We start from the raw sequence: 22,898 nt of genomic DNA, 5'->3' as shown, positions 1-22,898 counted from the left end.
GTGGACAGATACAAAGAAAGAAAGAAAGAAAAGTCAACCCAAGACGACTGTGACGGCGGAGAGAGAGAGAGAGAGAGAGAGAGAGAGAGTGAAAATATGAAATGAATGTTGAGAGCCGCCCGTCAGCCGGACCAACTGAGTATACGGTACAAACTTTACTGAGGAGGAAGACTTTTAGATTAACTCTCCTTTGAATGCATCCCCCCCCCCACCGTGTGTCTCTCTCTCTCTCTCTCTCTCCTAATAAACTTGTCTTAATATCAGAGAGACAGAGAGAGAGAGAGACAGACAGACAGACAGACAGACAGACAGACAGAGAGAGAGAGAGACAGACAGACAGAGAGAGAGACAGCACCCTCCCCAACTAGCACCACCACACGCAATGTTATCAGTCGGCCATAACAACGCCCACCCAAGATGGCTGCTCCCTCCCACACTCACACTCAACAACAAAAAACACACCCTCGAGTATGATCAACCAACTAGCAACCCACTAGGAGGATCATCACCCAACTAGCAAGCCATTAGGAGTATCATAACCCAACAAGCAAGCCACTAGGAGTATTATAACCCAACAAGCAAGCCCCTAGGAGTATTATAACCCAACTAGCAAGCCACTAGATGGATGAGAGGGGGCTAGACGGGTGTTAGGAGAGGGTTAGAGAGGTGTGAGTGGTGTTGTGCTGGCCAGTCGACCATTACCAACACCAACAATCACCAACACTCACCATCACCACACCACAATCACCAATCACCACCACCACTCAAAATCACCACCGCAATCACCAATCACCACCACCACTCACCATCACCACACCACAATCACCACCGCAATCACCATTCACCACAGCAATCACCAATCACCACCGCAATCACCACACCGCTATTACCTGTGTTAATGTTTGGTCCAGTTGCGCCTCCAGCCACGGCCTCTACTTCCCTTCCTAATCAATGTCCAATCTGAGAGGAGGAGGAGGAGGAAGACAAAGAGGTGGAGGAGAAGGAGGAAGACAAGGAGTTGGTGGAGGAGGTGGAGGAGGAGAAGAAGAGGAAAATGAAGAGGAGGAGGAAGAAGAGGAGAGAAGAAGAAGAGAGAAGAAGAGGAGGAAAGAGGAAGAAGAGGAGAGACCCTTTATTCAATAGCATTCTTTCATTTAACTTAATTCTTTCATTCCATACACTTACCTCAAACACACTTACCTCACTCAACACCGGTCACCAAACACACTTACTTCACTCAACACCAGTCACCAAACACACGTACTTCACTCAACACCAGTCACTAAACACACTTACTTCACTCAACACCGGTCACCAAACACACTTACTTCACTCAACACCGGTCACCAAACACACTTACTTCACTCAACACCAGCCACCAAACACACTTACTTCACTCAACACCAGCCACCAAACGCACTTCATTCATTCTTTCAACGCAATTCATTCTTGGCAAGCATTGGTGTGTATAGTATATTCCCTTTAAGATCAAAAGACATTAACCCCCTCTAGACATCGTTGATCTCTCTCTCTCTCTCTCTCTCTCTCTCTCTCTCTCTCACACAGTCCCTATTTTCCAAGCCTAACGATTTTTAAATATTTATTAAAAGGGAGAGAATGAGTCCCTTTCATCGTTCCCTGAGTGTCTCTTCACTTTAATGCCTATACCAGTGAGAGGAACTTGTTAATGCCTCTATCAGTGAGAGGAACTTGGGGTTGTGACGTGTGTATGTGTGAAAAGAACTTGTTAATGCCTCTACCAGTAATAGGAACCTGTAGTTTTAATGCCTCTAACAGTAATAAGAACCTGTTGTTTTAATGCCTCTAACAGTAAGAACAACACCTTAACATTTCAATGCCTCAATGTTTATGTAGGAGTAGAGGCAGTATAGAAGGCATTATAAGAGGCATTATAAACACTACATCACCTTGCTAGGTCAGGGTAATGGCGAGTTCACCAATAAAGGTGAATTAATTAAGGCTTTCTAAACGATTCAATGAGTTCACACCAGCGTGACCTGACGAGATTACCGGGACCTAAAATGGTCTTATCAGTGAACGTTTGTAAATAGAGAATTAAATGGCCTTAGTGAACGTTTGTAAACAAGGAGAGTTAAATGGTCATATCAGTGAACGTTTGTCAGCAGGGAGATTTAAATTACTTTCTCAGTAGCCATTTCCTCACAACAACAACAACAACAACAACAGGGTGGATCATCAGACAGACAGACAGACAGACAGACAGACAGTATATAAACCATAACCTTTCCCCTAGACCTATTCGGCCCCAGTCTACCCAGACATCATGGAGCCCAGTTTGGGTTGGGTTAGAACATACTAGATCTGTGGACCATTAAGCCTGTATTCACACTGTAACGCTGTACCTCCACTGTAACCTTCACGCCTCCATCCACTTTAATAATGAAAGTCGATACAGTCCGCTGTACCTTGCTGTAAATATTCTTATTTTGATTGACATTCATGTTTCCACCACCTACTGTAACACTCTGTAATGACTTCGACTTAATTTAGTGTCCCTGTAACCTACTGTAGCTCTCTGTATCTCTAACGTTAGTACTTATGTAAACTATTGTATCTTTCTGTACTTTTGAATGAGTTTTAGTGTAACCTAACCTAACTGTCTAGCGTTAATAATTCCAAGCGCGACGGGTTCAAAATATAGAGTGGAGGACTAGAACTGTATCCCGGTGTTACACAATTCAAGAGTGACGGGCAAATATTCAACAGCTACCTGGAAAAATAAAGCGTGTTGGTCCCAGGCTTTTAAACCCCCTCGTGGTGATGACTGACGATTGATCACTTGAGACTCACGGACCAATTAGCTGACTCGTGTAAAGAAACGTCGAAAATTCACGACCAATCAGCTGACGAATATAAACAAACGTCGAAAATTCACGACCAATCAGATGACTCGTAAAGAAACGTGGAAAATTCAGGACCAATCAGCTGACTCACGACCAATCAGCTAACTCATGTAAATAAACGTGGAAAATTTCGTCATAATATGCCCGCCCTAACCTTGAGTACGACCGACGGACGGACGGACGGACGGACGCACAGACAGACAGAGAGACAAACAGACCAACAGACGGACGTACAGACGGACGTACAGATCAATGTGCAGTTGTGTGAACAGAAGCGACACGGGAATCAATATGCAAATTGGAACTCACTTCGGGAAAAAAAAGTGATGCCATTTTTGGAGGAGCACTCGCGGGTGGCATTGCTGGGTGGCACCGCTGACTAACACTCACGGGTGGCATTGCTGGGTGGCACTACTGGGTGGCACTGCAGGTATTGCGTGAGAGGCAAAAACCTCAAGTCATGTTGCTATAAATTAGGAATTTAGCATCGATTAGTGTGTGTGTGAGAGAGAGAGAGAGAGAGAGAGAGAGAGAGAGGTAACAGTTATTAGTGTGGGTGGGTGACCGAGAATGAAAATGAGGGTGGGTGGCTGAAGGTGGCAGGCTACACAGGGTGGTGCACAACTGGTACATGGGAGACCTTGTTTAACATTTATAGAGACAACCACCCACTGGTCTCTCTCTCTCTCTCTCTCTCTCTCTCCATGTGAGAGAAAGAGAGAAACTATATCGCATTCTTCTCTCTATCTCATCTCTCTGTTACAGCTTTATGTGTCATCCTGAGAGAGAGAGAGAGAGAGAGAGAGAGAGAGAGAGAGAGAGACCATACTAAATTACCCTTAGGTTAGATTAATGATTTTGAATACTAGAACACCAAACACCTAAACACCTTAATCAATATTGACGTCATTGGTATACGCCAGGTGAGCATACTATGGTGTACCTGATGATCATAGTCAATATATCCGTCATGGTATACTCGGACACACACACACACACACACACACACACACACACACACACACACACACACCTACCTGAAAGATTGTGCTCAGACAGAGAGGGGGGAGGGAGGGGCAGGAAGTGAGGTGCAGGAGGGAACGGGGAGGAAGGGGGAGGGGCAGGAGGAAGGGCAGGAGGGGGATGCAGGAGGGGGAGGGGGGGAGGTGCAGGAGGGGGGAGGGCAGGGGAGGGTACAGACATACATGCAAGCACCAGTCAACAGTTACTATGATAAACTAAATCAATACTTGTACTGGCCAGCATGGCGCCCACACCTGCTAACGAACACACACCTGCTAATGATCACACACCTGCTAACGAACAACCACCTGCTAACGAACACACACCTGCTAATGATCACACACCTGCTAACGAACAAACCTGCTAACGAACACACACCTGCTAATGATCACACACCTGCTAACGATCACACACCTGCTAACGAACAACCACCTGCTAATAATCACACACCTGCTAACGATCACACCTGAGAGGAAGGGGTGAGAGTGAGAGGGAAGAGAGAGGGAGAGAGGTGAGAGGGAGCGTGAGAGGAAGGGAGAGGGACGGAAAGTGAGAGGAGACGAGTGAAGTGCTCTCAAAAATAGACCCCTCTCACACACGTAAATATTATCAATATTCAATTAAAATCGTCTTCCTCCTCCTCCTCCTCCTCCTCCTCCTCTTCCTCCTAGCCTCCTCCTCCTCTTCCTCCTAGCCTCCTCCTCCTCCACCACATCTCAACAGACCCACTCTACATGCAACAACAACAGGTAAACAACAACAACAACAGGTAAACAAAAGACACCCAGCTCACCTGAATAAGACCCAGTAACCTAACCTGACCTAACCTAACTTAACCTAACCTAACCTTATTCAACTCAAGTTGCGTTACGGCGGACTTAGCTACGAGTACTGGAACAAAAATAAAAAAATACAGTTCTTTCAGCGAGTTTGTCAGTTAATGGGGCAAGGTAATAAAGACACACACACACACACACACACACACACACACACACACACACACACACACACACACACACACACACACACACACACACACACACACACACACACTCTTTCTCTCTCTCTCTCTCTCTCCGGCAGCAGGCAGGACAGCAGACAGCAGAGGTTGATGCTGTCAAATGGTGCCATTCTCCTCGTTGAAGGTACAATATCCGGAGCTGCATTAACATACAGTGTGTGTGTGTGTGTGCGCGCACTAGACACACACAGTTCTCATGAATACAACAACTGGAGGAAACAGCTGCTGTGATGACAACAAACATCACGGGACTCGGAAAGCAATCGGCACTGTCTGCACTTTACCAAATGGAAAACTGAGGCGCCGTGAAAATACGTCCTCGACACGTCCCTACCACCACCACCACCACTACAACTACCACCATTACCACCACCTCTACTACCCCCACCCTCGCCACTACCCCCAGGTTAGCGTGTGCACCCCGGCAGTAAAAGAAATAAAAAGGCCTTGTAGACATTTTCCGCTGACAGACGCATACCGTGAACATTCCGCTGGCTGGCCATTTATCCGCCGCCGTGTTTGTGTGCGAGTCACCCCCCCCCCTCGAACTGAAAGAATCCGACACCGGTACCCAACAAATTCGACACTGACACCTCAGCGAACCGAACCCCTGACCCTGGCACCTTATAGTGAACCCCTGACACTGGCACCCTAGCGAACCCATGAACTGAACCCCTGACACCGGCACTCTTACACCATCCACCACACAGTATCACGCCCCAACACTCTAAAACCCCTGCATAAGTTACAAGCAATATGCAAGACGCTGGTAATGTACCTTGACCTGTGACCTGACGTGACCTGTGACCTGACGTGACCTGTGACCTGACATGACCTAAGCTTCTGAGAGCCAGGTTACAGATTGCTTAAAGGTTAAGATCTGAGAAGGCACATAACTGGGTCACTTAAGTGAAAGGCAAAAATAGCAATGTTTAAGAATAGCAATAAGTTATACTGTCTACAGTAGTTAAGATGTTTTTGTTAATTAGTTACTGTACCTTACCTTAGCACTATACTACTACCGCCATCTACTACTACTACTACTACCACCATCTACTACTACTACTACTACCCCCATCTACTACTACTACTACTACCATCATCACCATCTACTACCACCACTTAAGAACATAAGAATGGAGGAGACAGTCCCATTTACACCCAACCCCTATCGCTCATATATCCACCCAACCTGTGTTTGAAGCTACCCAGAGTATTCGAGTTAATGATGATATTTGGTAACTTGTTCCACTCATCCACTACTCTATTTCCAAACCAATGTTTACCTATTTCGCGCTTAAATCTAAATTTGTCTAATTTAAAACCATTGTTACGAGTTCGCTCCTGGTTGGATAGTTTGAGTACCTTTGTAATGTCCCCTTTGTTTAGCCCTGACTTCCACTTGTACACCTCTATCAGGTCGCCCCTCACTCTACGTCTCTCAAGGGAGTGCAAATTAAGATGCTTTAACTTGTCTCTGTACTCAAGGTTCCTAATGCCCGGGATTAGTCTTGTCATTCTCCTCTGAATTCTTTCCAAGGATTCTATATCCTTTTTGTAATAGATTAGATAGACATGAACGTCCGCTTGTGAAGCCATGTTGGGAATCAGTGATCAACTTGTGCTTCTCCAGGTGATTTCGAATAGAGTTTGAAATGATTGCTTCCCGTAATTTGCCTACAATTGATGTTAGACTAATTGGACGGTAGTTGGAGGATAGTGATCTATCTCCTTTCTTGAAAATCGGTCTTACATTCGCTATCCTCCAGGATTCTGGTACTACACCTGTTTATAAGGACATGTTAAACAACTTTGCTAAGGGCATACTAAGCTCTTCCTTACATTCCTTTAATACTCTGGCAAATATCTCATCGGGACCTGGTGAATTATTAGGCTTTAGTTTGTCTATTTAGTAAGCAGGTAACACACACACACACACACACACACACACACACACACACACACACACACACACACACACACACACACACACACACACACACACACACACAGACACACACACACACACACACACACACACACACACACTGGATAGCTCTTATAGGGTTGGGGCCTACTACGACTTGAGACCAATAGGATTTGGGGCCCATTAACCTCATGATTCTCAATAAAAATTTTCTATCTCTCTTTCGGTCTGTGTGTGTGTGTGTGTGTGTGTGTGTGTGTGTGTGTGTGTCAATCCACTTTCATCCAGACGTATCCACAGTTAAAACTTACTTGTCCACACGTAATCCATCCACACCAATGTGCTATTAGTCCACCCTCACCTACATACATAATTCACCTTCACACATATAATCCATCCTCATCCACACAATCCACCCTCACCCACACACGTAATCCATCCTCATCCATCCACACAATCCACTCTCATGCACAATACACCCTCATCCACACATATAATCAACCCTCATCCACCCACATCCACACTCATCCACCCACATCCACACCTAAGATACTTAAGGTACTTGGGGAGGCTTCCTGTGAGAGTATTGATCTGAACCCTCACTTAGGAACCCTTCTACACCATTTACCATGAATAAAGCCTCAGAACACCTCCTCCCTCCCCCTCACCCCCCTTGAGACAGGCTGCCAGGAGAGGTGGTCTGGTCTGGGGAGGGAGAGGTGAACCAGCCTGGGAGGTGAGGTGAGGCCTGGTCTGGGGAGAGGTGGTCTGAGGGAGGAGGTGAGATAGCCTGGGGAGGGGAGGTGATCTCGCCTGAGGAGGAGAGGTGGTCCCCCAGCCTGAGAGGAGAGGTGGTCTAGCCTGGGGAGGGAGGGTCTAGCCTGGGAGGGGGAGGTGGTGGTCCTAGCCTGGGGGAGGGAGGGGTGGTCCACAGCCTGGGGAGGGAGAGGTGGTCCTGGCCTGGGAGGGAGGTGGTCTGCCTGGGAGGACGGGAGATGGAAGGTCACTGAATCCTCCATGAACCTGGAAATTATACACATGAATCCTTACCGAGCCTAACCTAACATAACCTAACCTAACCATCAACTCCCTGATTGATAGCACTGGGAGGAGTAAAATCCATCACTATACCGATAACACACTATACCGATAACACACCGATTACCGATTCCCATTGAGGTTTTGTTGTGGTCTACATACAGATAATCACTAGAAAGGTCAGCAACAAAGCGTCCCGACACACACACACACACACACACACACACACACACACACAAGACCTTGCTAAGCCACAAGTAAGCACGGGAGATTGTTACTACCACTACCAAATGCGGGGAGTAGAGAAAAAGGAGGATAAAGAGAGGAAAAGAGGGGTGAGGAGATGAAAGAGTGTGAGTGAGAGTGTCAGGAGGGAAGGGAAGGCAGACGAGAGATAAGGAGAAAGAAGGGGAAGAGGAGAGGTGATAGAACGGTGGTGTGGAAGGAAGGAAGTTGAGAGAGAACACCAACATGTCGTCACCGTCAGTCGTGAGGTGCGTGTGAGGAACTTTCTCAAGGTGTGTCTCTCTCTCTCTCTCTCTCTCTCTCTCTCTCCTCTCTCTCTCTCTCTCTCTCTCTCTCTCTACTAAGGTATGATACAACTAGGGCCTATTAGAACCGGGGCACTCTTAGAACTGGAGGGCCTATTAAAAACTGGAGCTATTAGAGACTGGGGCCTCTTAGAACTGGGGCCTATTAGAACTGGGGCCTATAAGAACTGGGGCCTGTTAACTGGGGCCACTCTTGAACTGGGGCCTATTAGGGCAGGACACTCTTAGAACTGGAATTTTCCTCAGAACTGGGGCCTATTAGAACTGGGGCCTCTTAGAACTGGGGCCTCTTAGGGCTGGGGCCCTGCAGGAGCTGGGGCCTTTAGAACTGGGGCCCTAGCCAGAACTGGGGCACTCTTAGAACTGGGGCCTATTAGGGCACAAGGGCCTCTTAGAACTGGGGCCTCTCTTAGAACTGGGGCCTCTTAGAGACTGGGACCTCTTAGAACTGGGGACCTCTTGGGAGCTGGGGCCTAGAACTGGGGCCCTCTTAGAACTGGGACCTCTTGGAGACTGGGGCCTCTTAGAACTGGGGCACTCTGGGGAGCCAGGACCTCTTGGGGCTGGGACACTCTTAGAGACTGAGACCCTGTGGGAACTGGGGCCTCGAACTGGGGCCTCTTAGAACTGGGACCTCTTAGAGCACAGGAGGTATGTAATATAAAGAGGTGACAGAAGTGATAATGTGTGAGGAGGAGGAGGAGAAAACTACAGAGGTGACAAAGGATTAGCTAACAACAAACTGATGAAAACTACTTTACAATTAAATTAACACTACAGACTGTAATCGTACACCCAACACCTGGATTTTCATTACACACACACACACACACACACACACACCTCTCCTCCGACGTTGTCCCACCCCCCTTCCATTACTTTAGGTCCCATCACACACCAGGTTGTAGATTCCACTAAGCTCCTCGGCGTCACCATAGACAACAAACTAAATTGGAAACCACGTCAGTGAAGTTGTCAAATCCTCCAGTTTCCGTGTCCACCTCCTCCCTCGGAGTTCCTGCACCCGAGCTCCCCAGTGTTTACTCAACATTCATACTTCCCAAGCTCACTTATACCTCCCCCACCTGGTCTTCCTTCCTAAATGTCACACAACGTAAACACCTAGAAAAAGTGCAAAAGAGGGCATGCAAGATTATTCTCTCCCCTTCCTACTCCACGTATCAAGAAGCGCTCAACACACTGACTCTCTCGGCTCTCACTGACCATCACTACGACCTCATCTGCAAATTTGGTGGGAAGCTTCTGCACCATCCTCGACACCGGCTCCTACTACCACCCGAGATCCCTCGCCCGAGAATTGCTGTTCGACACCATTCGACACCACAACCGCATCCAGCCCATACGAGCACGAACTCATCTCTATAAGAACAGCCCAGTCCCAACCATTGTAAAAATTATCAATAACTTGTAATCAACCAGTGTATTCACTCCCAGTCAATCTTACTTTTTGCACTGTCACTATGTTGATATGCCCTGTAGTTTGAGCTTCTCCCCACCAAGTTATTATATATCATATTTGTATCACTTATGTTACTTGTATATTATTTGTAAATCAAGAGACCCATTCCCAAATTATGTAACTGTATATTTTCAGCTTTCCAGCTGCCATGCTCTTTCAATAAACCGTTAATTATTATTATTATTATTATTATTATTATTATTATTATTATTATTATTTCACACACACACACACACACACACACACACACACACACACACACACACACACACACACACACACACACACACACACACACACACACACACAGTTAATCCCCTTCATTTATTAATTATTTTTTAAGCAACATATTCCTTCCTTAATCTTTTTTTCCTCAATTATAATAAAAAAAATTCTTCCACTGGGTATATACTTTTGTTCTTTCCTTCATTTTGTTGTATAATATTTAATTCTCATTGCATTTAATTCATTATATTCAAATTAAATATTATTCCATTATCCTTTAATTATGTAAATGCTGTACACGAAATCCCAGTAAAATGCTGTAAATGCTAGGTATTGTAAATGCTGTGAAAACCAAACTCTTGTAAATGCTGTAAATGCTAGGTCTTGTAAATGCTGTGAAAACCAAACTCTGGTAAATGCTGTAAATGCTAGGTCTTGTAAATGCTGCAAAACCAAACTCTGGTAAATGCTGTAAATGCTAGGTCTTGTAAATGCTGTGAAAACCAAACTCTTATAAACGTCGAGACAAAATTCGAGTAAATGTTGTTAGAAATGCTGTGAAAATCCTCCTAATACCCAGCATTACCTCCGACCAACCACTTATTCAGAAAAATTCCCATACGACCTGATATTTACGTATGATTTACACCACCTGGAGTGACATTTACAAAGACCATGTAAACGAGGCTGAAGGTAGGTGTTTTGTTAAGGTAAATATGTAAATAAATACTAGAGTTAAACCTCCATATAACGAACATCTCTCTCTCTCTATTATAACCCATTAGGGGCTGGGGGGTTCACACCTAACGGACTCCTTGATATAACGGACTTTCATCTCTATAGTTTGTTAAATTGAAGTTTCACATGTAATGAACCCTCGATATAACGGACTTTCATCTGTATATAGTCCGTTAAATGGAGGGTTCACATCTACCGGACACCTCGATATAACGGACTTTCATCTCTATATAGTTCGTTAAATGGAGGGTTCACATCTACCGGACACCTCGATATAACGGACTTTCATCTCTATATAGTTCGTTAAATGGAGGGTTCACATCTACCGGACACCTCGATATAACGGACTTTCATCTCTATATAGTTCGTTAAATGGAGGGTTCACTATTCAGGTAATAATGTACAGTTGATGTTGCTCCGCCTGACAGTGACGACACATCAGCTGATTAATATAAACACAGAACAGCTGATTGATGTAAACAAATATCAGCTGATTAATGTAAACACAGATCAGCTGACCATAAGACTCACTATATAAACAAGAATCAGCTGTTCGAAAATACATTAAAAACATCACATAATACATACATATATACATACCATTATCGCCTCTAAACTTCCAAACTCAAATAGAACATCGGATCAACACACACAGAGGCCACACAAGGCACAAGAGTCTATGTTAGTACTAGTGTGTGTGTGTGTGTGTGTGTGTGTGTGTGTGTGTGTGTGTGTGTGTGTGTGTGTATGTGTGTGTGTGTGTGTGTGTGTGTGTGTGTGTGTGTGTGTGTGTGTGTGTGTGTGTGTGTGTGTCGTATCTTAGTTCCATGTTTACAATACACTACGTAAATACTCTGCAACAGGAACATTAATCAATGATAACATTAGCATGAGCACGAGACAAGGCCTGGATCAGCAGACCAGTACAGCACTTAATGGAGAAGAAAAGGCTGGCTTAAGTCATTAACAGTAAGTGGGCAGGGCAGTGCAGGAAAGCTTGGGGGTAAGAGGGAAAGAAAGTGTAAGGGGGGACAAGGAGGGTGGGTAAGCCAGAAGGTGGTGAGGGAAAATGGTGGGGGTAAGGAGGGGAGGATGCTAGTGAGAAGGAAGGGAAGTTAGGGAAGAGGAGGAAAAGGAAGGAAGGGGAGGGTGTTAGGGGGAAGGGGAGGGTGCTAGGGGGAAGGGAGGTGCTGGGGGAAGGAGGGTGCTAGGGGGAAGGGGAGGGTGCTAGGGGAAGGAAGGTTGCTAAGAGGAAGGGAAGGTTGCTAGGAGGAAGGAGGGGTTGCTAGGGAGGACGGGACATAGGAGAAAACTTCAAGAAATTTTTCAAAGGAAAAATGAAAAGAAGAGAGGGTGGAGGGGTGGGTGGAGGGGTGGTGGGGAAGGGAGGTTGTTGTGGACGAAGAAGTGTGGATGAAGGGTGGGTGGAGGAGGGTGGAGGTGGGTGGGTGGAGAAAGGGTGGACGGGGAGGGAGAGTGGTGGAGGGTGGATGAAGGTGGGTGGTTGGGGAGGCTGGGTGGAGGTAAGTGGGGAGGCTGGGTGGAGGTGGGTGGGGTGGCAGGGTGGAGGTGGGTGAAGAGGGAGGGTAGAATCTGACGGGTGGGTGGGGAGGCAGAATGGAGGTAGGGAAATGGGTGGGGAAGTAGGGTGGAGGTAGTGAGGTGGGTGGGGAAGCAGGGTGGAGGTAGAGAGGTGGGTGGGGAAGCAAGTTGGAGGTGGGTGGGGAGGGAGGGTGGAGCCGGGCGGGCGCCACAACACTGCACCATCAGCAGTCCGTTTGTGGCACCACCACCACCCACCCACCCAACACTCCCCGCCCCGCCCACCACACCCACACCAGCAGTGGACGCTCTACACTACACATAGGCCCGTACACTACACTATAGGCACTACACCATCGTCTCACCATAACACACGCACACACACACTGTAACCCGCGGAGAGCGAGATGTGTAGCACTCCTCTCACTCGCTACACGCTAACTGAGCTCTGCCGCCCCGCGCGTCTGACTTTCCAGCCGATAAAACACCACGACGTCCCCGTTTTCTATGGGCCGATTCCGTTTTCCTTTGGCACAACAAATTTCTGGTGTTTCTGAAGTTAAAACTTTTGTGTTTCTTGGGAGGTTTATCAGTCGGTAACTTTCTCCAGCGATGGTGAGATAATCTACCCCCATAAACAAACGCCGACACAAGACACGCAGGAGGAGGCGTATCCTGATTGGCTAGGACAGCTGATGTCACACATAAGTAACAAAGAATAACTGATAAACAGACGTCAAATAAAGCACTCACACTGAACAATATATATAAGACATTTCCTGATTAGTTAAGACACTTTATGTCAGACATACATAACAATATAGCACAAGATAATCCTTAATACAACAGAGAAAAGATTACCTAAATCTTCTCCTGATTGGCTGAGAGCTGACGCCATAAACAATTAAATAAAAATACAAAAAAGTCTCCTGATTGGCTGAGACAGTAGACGTCATATATATGTAACACAGTAACAGAGGGCAAAAATAAAAAGGCGTCTAGTGATTGGCTACGAACACTGACGTCATAGGCAGTCAAGGTAAAAAAATGTTAATCAGTACACGTCTTGGCGCAGGTAACACCGGATAACAGAATTAACCGTAAATGAGACCATAATCACAAGAATTATCCGGCTCACAACACGAACCAGACCAATCACAGTCTTGAAGATTCTTACGTTGAATTTTCACCTTAAATGAAGAGAAGAGTAGAGGAGAGTAGAGTAAAGTAGAGTAAGGTAGGGTAGAGTAAAGTAGAGCAAGGTAGGGTAGAGTAAAGTAGAGCAAGGTAGAGTAGAGTAGAGTAGAGTAAACCCAACCTAACCTTAACCTAGCCTAACCTAATCCCAACGTGTACAAAGTTTTGGGAGAGCGGTAGTGAACGTCTGACCCAGTGACCTCCCAGCAGGGTTATCACGGCGCCTCCCTGTTTTAAAACTGTTCTTCCTAACAACCATAAACAATATGTATGTTTATGTATACAGGCAAGGGCTGGGGACACACACACACACACACACACACACACACACACACACACACACACACACACACACACACACACACACACACACACACACACACACACACACACACACACACACACACACACACACACACACACACACACACACACACACACACACACACACACACACACACACACACACACACACACACACACACACACACACACACACACACACACACACACACACACACACACACACACACACACACACACACACACACACACACACACACACACACACACACACACACACACACACACACACACACACACACACACACACACACACACACACACACACACACACACACACACACACACACACACACACACACACACACACACACACACACACACACACACACACACACACACACACACACACACACACACACACACACACACACACACACACACACACACACACACACACACACACACACACACACACACACACACACACACACACACACACACACACACACACACACACACACACACACACACACACACACACACACACACACACACACACACACACACACACACACACACACACACACACACACACACACACACACACACACACACACACACACACACACACACACACACACACACACACACACACACACACACACACACACACACACACACACACACACACACACACACACACACACGTACACACGTATGCACTTTTGATAAGATATGCATGTGTAAAGATGCGCTTTAAATTCGTTTCTCTCTCTACAAACAAACACTCACCGCTGTAAACTACCTCTCAGCTCAGAAAAATACTCCTCCGCATGTATTTATGACTGTACCAACACCATAAAATACAGCAGGGTACAGCACTCTCTCCCCGCACTGTAATATCTGTAAGAGGAGGAAGAGGAGAGAGGGCGACTTTTCTGGTACAGGTAACACTGTAGTTGAGGATACAGTAACTCCCACACATACTGTATTACTGTATTATGGGTTCAAAGTTGAAAGTACATCTGTAAGACTGTAATTTGTAGTACAGTATCCCTTTCCTTACATTGTAATACTGTAGTAAGGGTTCAGAGTTGAGAATATAACTGAAATACTGTAATCTGTACTAGAGTAATACCCCCTGAACTGTAATACTGTATTAAAGGAGGTCAAAGTCGAGAGCACATCTGTAATATTGCAACTTTAAATACAAAATATTCCCCCTTGCCTGTAACCTTGTCTAGTTGGGAGAATATCGCCTGTTACAGAAATACAGAGCCACTTTGGGTACAGTAATCGTTCCCAGACTGTAATAATTCGTTACATGTTCTTCATAGAGGATAAAGGTGTTCACTGTAACTTAACTGTAGTTCTCGGAATAGCTGTGATAACAGTTCAGTGTAAATTTATACCAGAATATTATTTTACCTGCGGGCGTGTATACCTAGTCAAACATACACACACAAATAATACACACAAACATTAAAAAACGTACACAACTATACTTTCATATACAAATAAAACACATACACATAGTAAAACGTACACATACAACACAAACGCTAATGTACACACACACACACACACACACACAGTCCCCACTCTTCGATAATGGCTCAACAAATCAAGAGGCCCAGCACAGCCACTCAGATAATGGGAAAAAATGGGCAATGGGAAGAATAGGGGGGGAGGAGGGGGGGAGGGGCAGAAGGAGAAGCAATCTCCCCCTTATTATCTTGGCCCATGACCCCTCCCCCCACCCTTTGGCTCCTACACTTACTAAATGAGAGGACAAAGTGGTTGAACCTATCCTTACCCCCACCCCCTTAGCCTCCCCCCACCCCCATAGCCTCCCCCCACCCTCCTAACCTCCCCCTACTCTCTAACCACCCTTATCCCCCTAGCCTATCTATACCCTCTAACCACCCCTACCTACCTAGCCTTTTCACCCCTAGCCTCCACAACCCCAAGGTCCTCAAGTTTCCCCTATCCCCTTTCCCTCCCACAACCCCCCTACTCCCATTCTCTACCCCCAACCTCCCTAGCCTACCTCCAGACACCCCTACGCCCCATAAGTGAGAGGTAATTGTGTTGAAGCCTACAGTACAGTACGTCACCATTAAAAGAATGAAAAGTGAATAAAGTTAAAGGTAAAAAAAAATGGGAGATATGAACGTAAAAAAGGACAAAAGCTGAGAGATATTAGAGTAAAAAAAGGACAAACAGTGAGAGATATTTAAGTAAAAAAGGTCAAACTTAGATATGAGAGTAGAAAAAGGACAAAAACAGAAATATTAAAGTAAAAACAACAAAACAGAGAAATAAAAGTGAAAAACAACAAAACTGAGATATATTAAAGTAAAAAAAAAATTCAAAATACATAAAAGCAAAAAAAAAAATATGAAAAAAAAATACCAGAGACAATTCAACCATTCCACATAAAAGCTGTGTGTAGGTAGGGAGTGCAGAACCATAAACAAAGTATAAATGGTGATGCTGCTCTAACTACCCCGAACGAGCGCCATGACCCACCATCACTGAGCACCTCTGACACACATATTGTAACATATTGTACACTATATCCTTACAACACAACAACAACACCAATGATAATAACAAATATTGAGCCTGATAAAACGAAATCCTCTCTCTCTCTCTCTCCACACACACACACACACAAAACATACACTCATACACAAAAAACACACACTCTCCCTACCCATATCTTTTAACTCATATTGGGTGTCCTTACCACAGCACAAATTAAAAACATACATTATCAGTGACAGGTAATGCAGACGTCCAGGTATGTTCAGTAATGAATGTTCTCGCAGTATATTTACAAAGTCATTTTTTCCGAATAGATCTCTAGCTCTATGAGACATGGATTCGTTACCCGAGCTGGCTATGTAATTTGTTCAGCTGAGTCAACAGAACTAAATTGGGGAAGTGGTGTGGGTTAACGGTGGTGGTAGTGAGTGGTGTGGGTTTGGGTGGCCCTTAGTGGTAGGTGGTGTGGATTTAGGTGGTTGTGGTGTGGGTGGTTAGATGGTAGTGGTTGTTGGTAGGTGATGGTGATAGGTGGTAGTGGTATGGGCTTGGATGATGGTAATGTGGTGGTTGTGGTAGTGGTGGTGGTAATCTCACTAATGGAGAGAGTGAAAGAATGTACACAGTAGTTCCAAGAACCTCGATTTTCTGTGTGTCTTCCTGGATATGGCAGCTATAATAATAATAATAATAATAATAATAATAATAATAATAATAATAATAATAATAATAATAATAATAATAATAATAATAATAATAATAATAATACAGGCATCCCTCGCGTTACGGAACCCCGGGTTGCGGAATTTCGCTCTTACGGAATTTGTAAATTATGACCAATAATTTCGCGTTACGGCCCGTAAATCCGCCCTTACGGAAATTGGGGTAAATTTTAACAATTTTTAAAAATAAAATCACTATACGGTAAAAAATTTAAAAAAAATTTAAATTATAATTTGTTTGGTGTGGATTTCTTGGTGTTTGCTACCGCCAAGTGTGGAGTCGCCACGAGGAGTCACTCCATTGTTTACATCCAGTGTGCACGCGTGTTTCTCGCCCCAGCAGTTGGATTTAACTTTTACAAACATACAGTAAGTACAGTACAGTGCATTACCATTATTCAAGATGACTGGAAAGAAGCCATCAAGTGGAAGTGACCCCAGTAGTGCAAAAAGAAGCCGCAAAGGTGAGTACAGTACAGAGTACTGTACAATATTTTTATTTATTCCAACTGTATTTCTCTTCATATTACATGTACGGTATATCATAAATTACTTAATGTACTGTATTGTATGTGTTTATAAATGTTTATTTTCATTCATAAAAGTGCTTGAAATACTTTTTATGGGACGAAAAAATTCTTTAGAAACGCATCTCCAGTTTTATAATGAAAGTCAATGGGAAAATGGGTTTCACGTTACGGAATTCCGCGATACGGTCAATTTTCCAGGGACGCAACCCTTCCGTAATGCGGGGGATGCCTGTAATAATACTACTACTACTACTACTAATAATAATAATAATAATAACAACACAAATAATAATAATAATAATAATAATAATTGAATAATAATTTATTCAGTAAATTCCTTGCACAAGTTTCCTATCAGGTACAATATACAGTTCAGCATGTATATAAACAACACAGGTATAGAGTGTACCTAGACAACACAGGTATAGAGTGTACCTAGACAACACAGGTATAGAGTGTACCTAGACAACACAGGTATAGAGTGTACCTAGACAACACAGGTATAGAGTGTACCTAGACAACACAGGTATAGAGTGTACCTAGACAACACAGGTATAGAGTGTACCTAGACAACACAGGTATAGAGTGTACCTAGACAACACAGGTATAGAGTGTACCTAGACAACACAGGTATAGAGTGTACCTAGACAACACAGGTATAGAGTGTACCTAGACAGTGTAGGTATATACAACAATAATAAACAGTAAAACAATTTCACCAAGGATAGTCAACAAAGGCATAAATAAATTCACTTTCACAGATAAAAACTTATATGAATTTTCTCTCCAACTTCCAAGGTAACAATGCAGCCTTCTAACTGTACAGTGTGGTCAGTGGTGGGGAGGTGTGTGGCCTCCCTCCACATCAACCTAAGATGTATTACCAACCATAAATATACTTTTATACCTCATTTAAAGTAATACAGTACTGACCTTAAGTGGAATACAGAATAAATTCATTATAAAATTAATAATGACAAAAAATGCAATACTGTATCTGTAAAATGAATAGGTCAGATTAGTTTACATTTACAAGAGACCAATTTATTACATTTACTTTACTTTACTTTTATCCTCTTCGCCACTGATCGGCTTGTTAGCCGCTTGGGCGATCGGTCACGTCTCTTTTCATTTATATTCTTCACCAAAAGATCGGCTCCGCTTCTTATCTCTGTCACGCACTGTTGGCAAATACTGGGTATCACTCTCCTGAATATACCCGCTCCCGCCTATACCGTCTTAAGAGCTCACACTCGGTGCCGTCACAACACTTCTGGTAGATTGTTCCAAGAGTTTACAACCCTCACTCCGAAAAAAGTTTGCCCTCACGGTTTTCCGACTTTCGCTTTCAATCTTGAGCTGTGACCCTTGTGGGGCGAGCGTCCGCCAGCTCCAAGTAAGGACACTCAACTGAGTAGTGCCCCTGAGATGCTTATAAACCTCAACTAGGTCCCCCCTTGCCCATCTGTAGTATAAGCTAGGCAAGTTCAGGCGCTCCAATCTCTCAGGGTAGCTGAGGTGCCGAAGTGCAGGCACCAGTTTGGTGGCCCTCCTTTGAACATTTTCAACCAACTGACAGTCCCTAGCATATCTCGGGGACCAGATGGGGTGACAGTACTCCATCTATTACATGCGGATGTTAAAATTATATTTACAGCTAATTCATAATTACTTTTAAGTTTGGTACAGTAATACTGTATACAAAAGAGAATAACTGTACTGTACTGTATTACCCTGTAAGACTGGTATCAATATTCATTACACATATGCTCCTCAACTTACGAGTGAGTTACGTTTCTAAGGCTTGTTCGTATAAACCTATTCGTTCATAAATCCATCTTTACTCTTGTAGATATTGAACATATTGTACAAAATGAAAAAAAAATTATATATACAGTTATACTTCAATAATAAATACAGCATTATTCTACAGTATATCTTACCAGCCTTTATCAGTGTTCTAATGTAAATATAGTCAACTGGACATATTGACAGATTTGTTCATATCTGTGAAGTTCGTAAGTAAAATGTTTGTAACTAAAGGAACACCTGTATTTCTTTCTTACAGGTAACATCAGTTCACAATAATATCAACAACTGGTAAAAGTGTCAAGCCGTCATCCACACCACAACTAACTTTGGTAAGCAACACTCGTGTGCCACCAACACCGAACTCACTGCGACAAAACAGACAAAAACGTAATCCGAGAAGGTATTCCTACATGAGGAACATTCTGCTCAAATGTTCACACAAAACAGGTGACTGAGGCGACATGTTGAAAGAGACATGCAAAGATACACATAACAATAAACCACAACACACTACAGATTCAATAAAATGTACAAAATACAAAATGCAATTCTCACCTTCAGTGGCTGTGTTTGGTCCTCTATTGCATCGAAGATAGTCGTCCATGGTTTAGATTCTCAAAGGTTCATACAATGGCTATTCATCTAAGGTAATTTTATTCCCTAACTCATAATAAAGGGTCGCATAAAGGCTCATTGGGTTCCCGGGGTTATGTGTTAATTTAGGTCAACCACTTAAGAACATTGTTACATCTTCACTTACAAGGAATAACACATCATATGAACCTTTAAGTATTTTATTGTACTTACCCTACCCAAGGTAAACATACAGAGAGCATTACCAAGTGACAAATTCATACCTGGGGAGAGAAACAAAGTCCTATGTAACTCACTAAGTATCTTCATATACACACTGTACGATACGTGATGCATATAAACCAACTCTTGTTAACCACTTGTGTATAAGATTACCTCTCTATTGAATAAAATCACTTACCATTGGCGAAATACGATATTAAAAGTGACATCCCTGTAGTGAAGGCGGTATGATTAGTGAAGGCAACTAAATAATATTATCCGTTTTAATTTACCCCCACACAAGACAATATTTTTACTGAGAATCCTTCACCTGTGATATACATTCTAATCATTCAGCCTGTAAAAACTCTAATCAATCACCTGTAGCAATGAAGTGTTGCGTCGCATCCAGACGAGCCTGAAGATGAAGTGCCAGCCAGGTGAGCAAGGAGAGGCCAGCTAGTGCTAATAATAACAGTGCAGATCGTACAGCCTCGCCGGGACTAGACACCCATGACTGACACCCATTACTACCCATGCCCACACTTACACAACCACACCATCGTCCCGCCTCCTCGTCTATGTGGTTCGGGGACACGCGGAGGAGGTCGCGTTCCCGTCTGTTTCAGAGATAAAAACAAGGGATTCGTTAAACTACAATAAAATAAGAAATTATGGATATGATTTTTGCAAGTATCATAAGGTACAGTACATGCAATCCCAGATTTATGAAAAGGTTCCGTTCTTGAAAACCTCTCGTAATTTTTGTCCTAAAGCGGATCATATTTTCCCACTGACTCCCATTATAAAAGCTGAGACACATTCCATCGTTAAAAAAAAATATTCCCAAAACATAATAAAAAGCTACAAAACATTTCTCATAAACTTTTTGATGAACATAAAGATTACTAGTCAATAATAAGCGTTGTAAGTGAAATATATGAGGTGGATCACATGTTCGCTACACAGAAACTGCACCAAAAAGCACAATTTTCTAAAGTTTCTGCTGCTACTGTTGTTTCTCAGTGAGTATGAAATTGAAGCTTTATTTTTAGTGCCTGTGAAGCGTCCGGACTCTTCTTGCTCATATAAACAAAGATCGTGTCCTCATTGTGTGGGCAGGTGACAGTGTCTTTATTTACGAGAAAATCTAGGAACAAAATCAGATTACAAAAAAGTGCTCTTCTAACACCCAATTTACTTTATTAGGGTAAGTAATTAGTTTTCCTTTATAGATATTTCTTACGGTAACTGACTAAGCCGTACCCTTGTTCTTGAATATTACCTGCGACTATCACAAAGTGTTTAGGAAGACTACTGTACCTTGAGAGCTGATAAGACTGAGGATAAAGGAAGTCATAAGAAAATAAATATTCAACACTAATTGATGAAACTTAATACAAAACATCATCTCAGACCAGAGCAAAAACGACTTTGAATTCATGAAAAAACAACAATACGCAAACTGACCAAAATCATCAGCAAACGAGACTGAATCACTTAATTTATTACAGTACAGTACATCCTCTTATGTTTCTCACATAAATCACAAATTTCCTACAATTTCTATATGGTAAGAACATCGAACATAATTAAAGGATTTGTAAATTTCACTGTTCCATTAATTATTTTCCTAACCTATCTTAACCTCTCAGGCATCATTAGGGTATTCGATTATCAGGTAAAATAAGGTGGGAGTTAATCTACAGGTGATATAATTATAACCATGAGTGACATACAACAGCTGGACAGATAAACAATGCCATATATGTAACAGTATCTCTGTATATAATTAACCCAACACCTTATTAATCCTGTACGGGTAAATTAATGTCTCTAAACTAATATATAAATCTCAGTATCTAACATAAACTTTTAGCAATAATTTATAATAAGAACATCATATCTTTTCATCATATTTGGAACTATATAAAGTACTACGATTAACAAACTCCAAAAAATATATACTCTAATGGTTAAATGATGTTAAATATAAGAAAAACACGACAGTATATTGTATATATATAAAAATCTATGTATGAATGTTAATATAAGGTTATATAAACACACCTTTTCAACCTCTTCTTTCTCTGAGGTGGAGGATTGTCTGGCATGGGGGCGAAGTGTATCACCTCATTCTCTGAGTCTGAGCCTGACAAGTCTAGTAATTTGTACGAGTCCATACTATTGTTATTTAAACAAGACCCTGAGACCATTTTGAACACCTGACACAATAACACGCTACATCTCCAAATGTTTGATTACACTATCATCGTCCACCTGACACAAGACATAACTACTAAGCAGCTCAACAGATGGCAGTGAACCATTGTGTGTGTAAGGTCTCTTTAACTATCACCTGGTGTTAAATGGCAGTCACATTAATCATGGTGAGTCACCGCCCAACCTGATAACAATTAGTGGCGATGATAAAAGAAAACAGACACAGATACACAGGAAGACACCCATAGACACGCAGACAGACACACACAGACATATACACAGACAATTTATGACGTTTCCCGCGCAAATGCCGAGTATTATTGTTGTTATGAT

At 43.3% G+C, this 22,898-nt stretch overlaps 1 protein-coding gene across 4 annotated transcripts in view; it reads right to left on the bottom strand.

Annotated features, from left to right (window-relative positions):
• The window catches only part of LOC121863057 (coiled-coil domain-containing protein 18-like), a 78,548-nt gene extending 55,885 nt beyond the window's left edge, over window positions 1–22,663 (bottom strand). The window contains exons 1-2 of one of the 4 annotated variants that reach the window (XM_042361529.1): window positions 22,413–22,663; window positions 20,724–20,962 (exon numbers count right to left, since the gene is read on the bottom strand). In XM_042361529.1, coding sequence (XP_042217463.1) covers window positions 20,724–20,962; window positions 22,413–22,558 — 385 coding nt within the window. In that variant the 5' untranslated portion in view covers window positions 22,559–22,663. Of the gene's footprint in view, window positions 1–12,795; window positions 12,868–20,723; window positions 20,963–22,412 lie in introns of those variants that run through there. The other 3 variants (XM_042361533.1, XM_042361532.1, XM_042361531.1) reach the window with 3 other exon arrangements.
• Between the last annotated feature and the right edge of the window lie 235 nt (window positions 22,664–22,898).

This window comes from Homarus americanus, unplaced genomic scaffold (genome assembly GCF_018991925.1).
Source record: "Homarus americanus isolate GMGI-L3 unplaced genomic scaffold, GMGI_Hamer_2.0 scaffold54679, whole genome shotgun sequence".
Taxonomy (NCBI): Eukaryota; Metazoa; Arthropoda; class Malacostraca; order Decapoda; family Nephropidae; genus Homarus; species Homarus americanus.
Note: the sequence above shows the minus strand (reverse complement) of the source record. Positions and strands in the feature narration are given on the sequence as shown.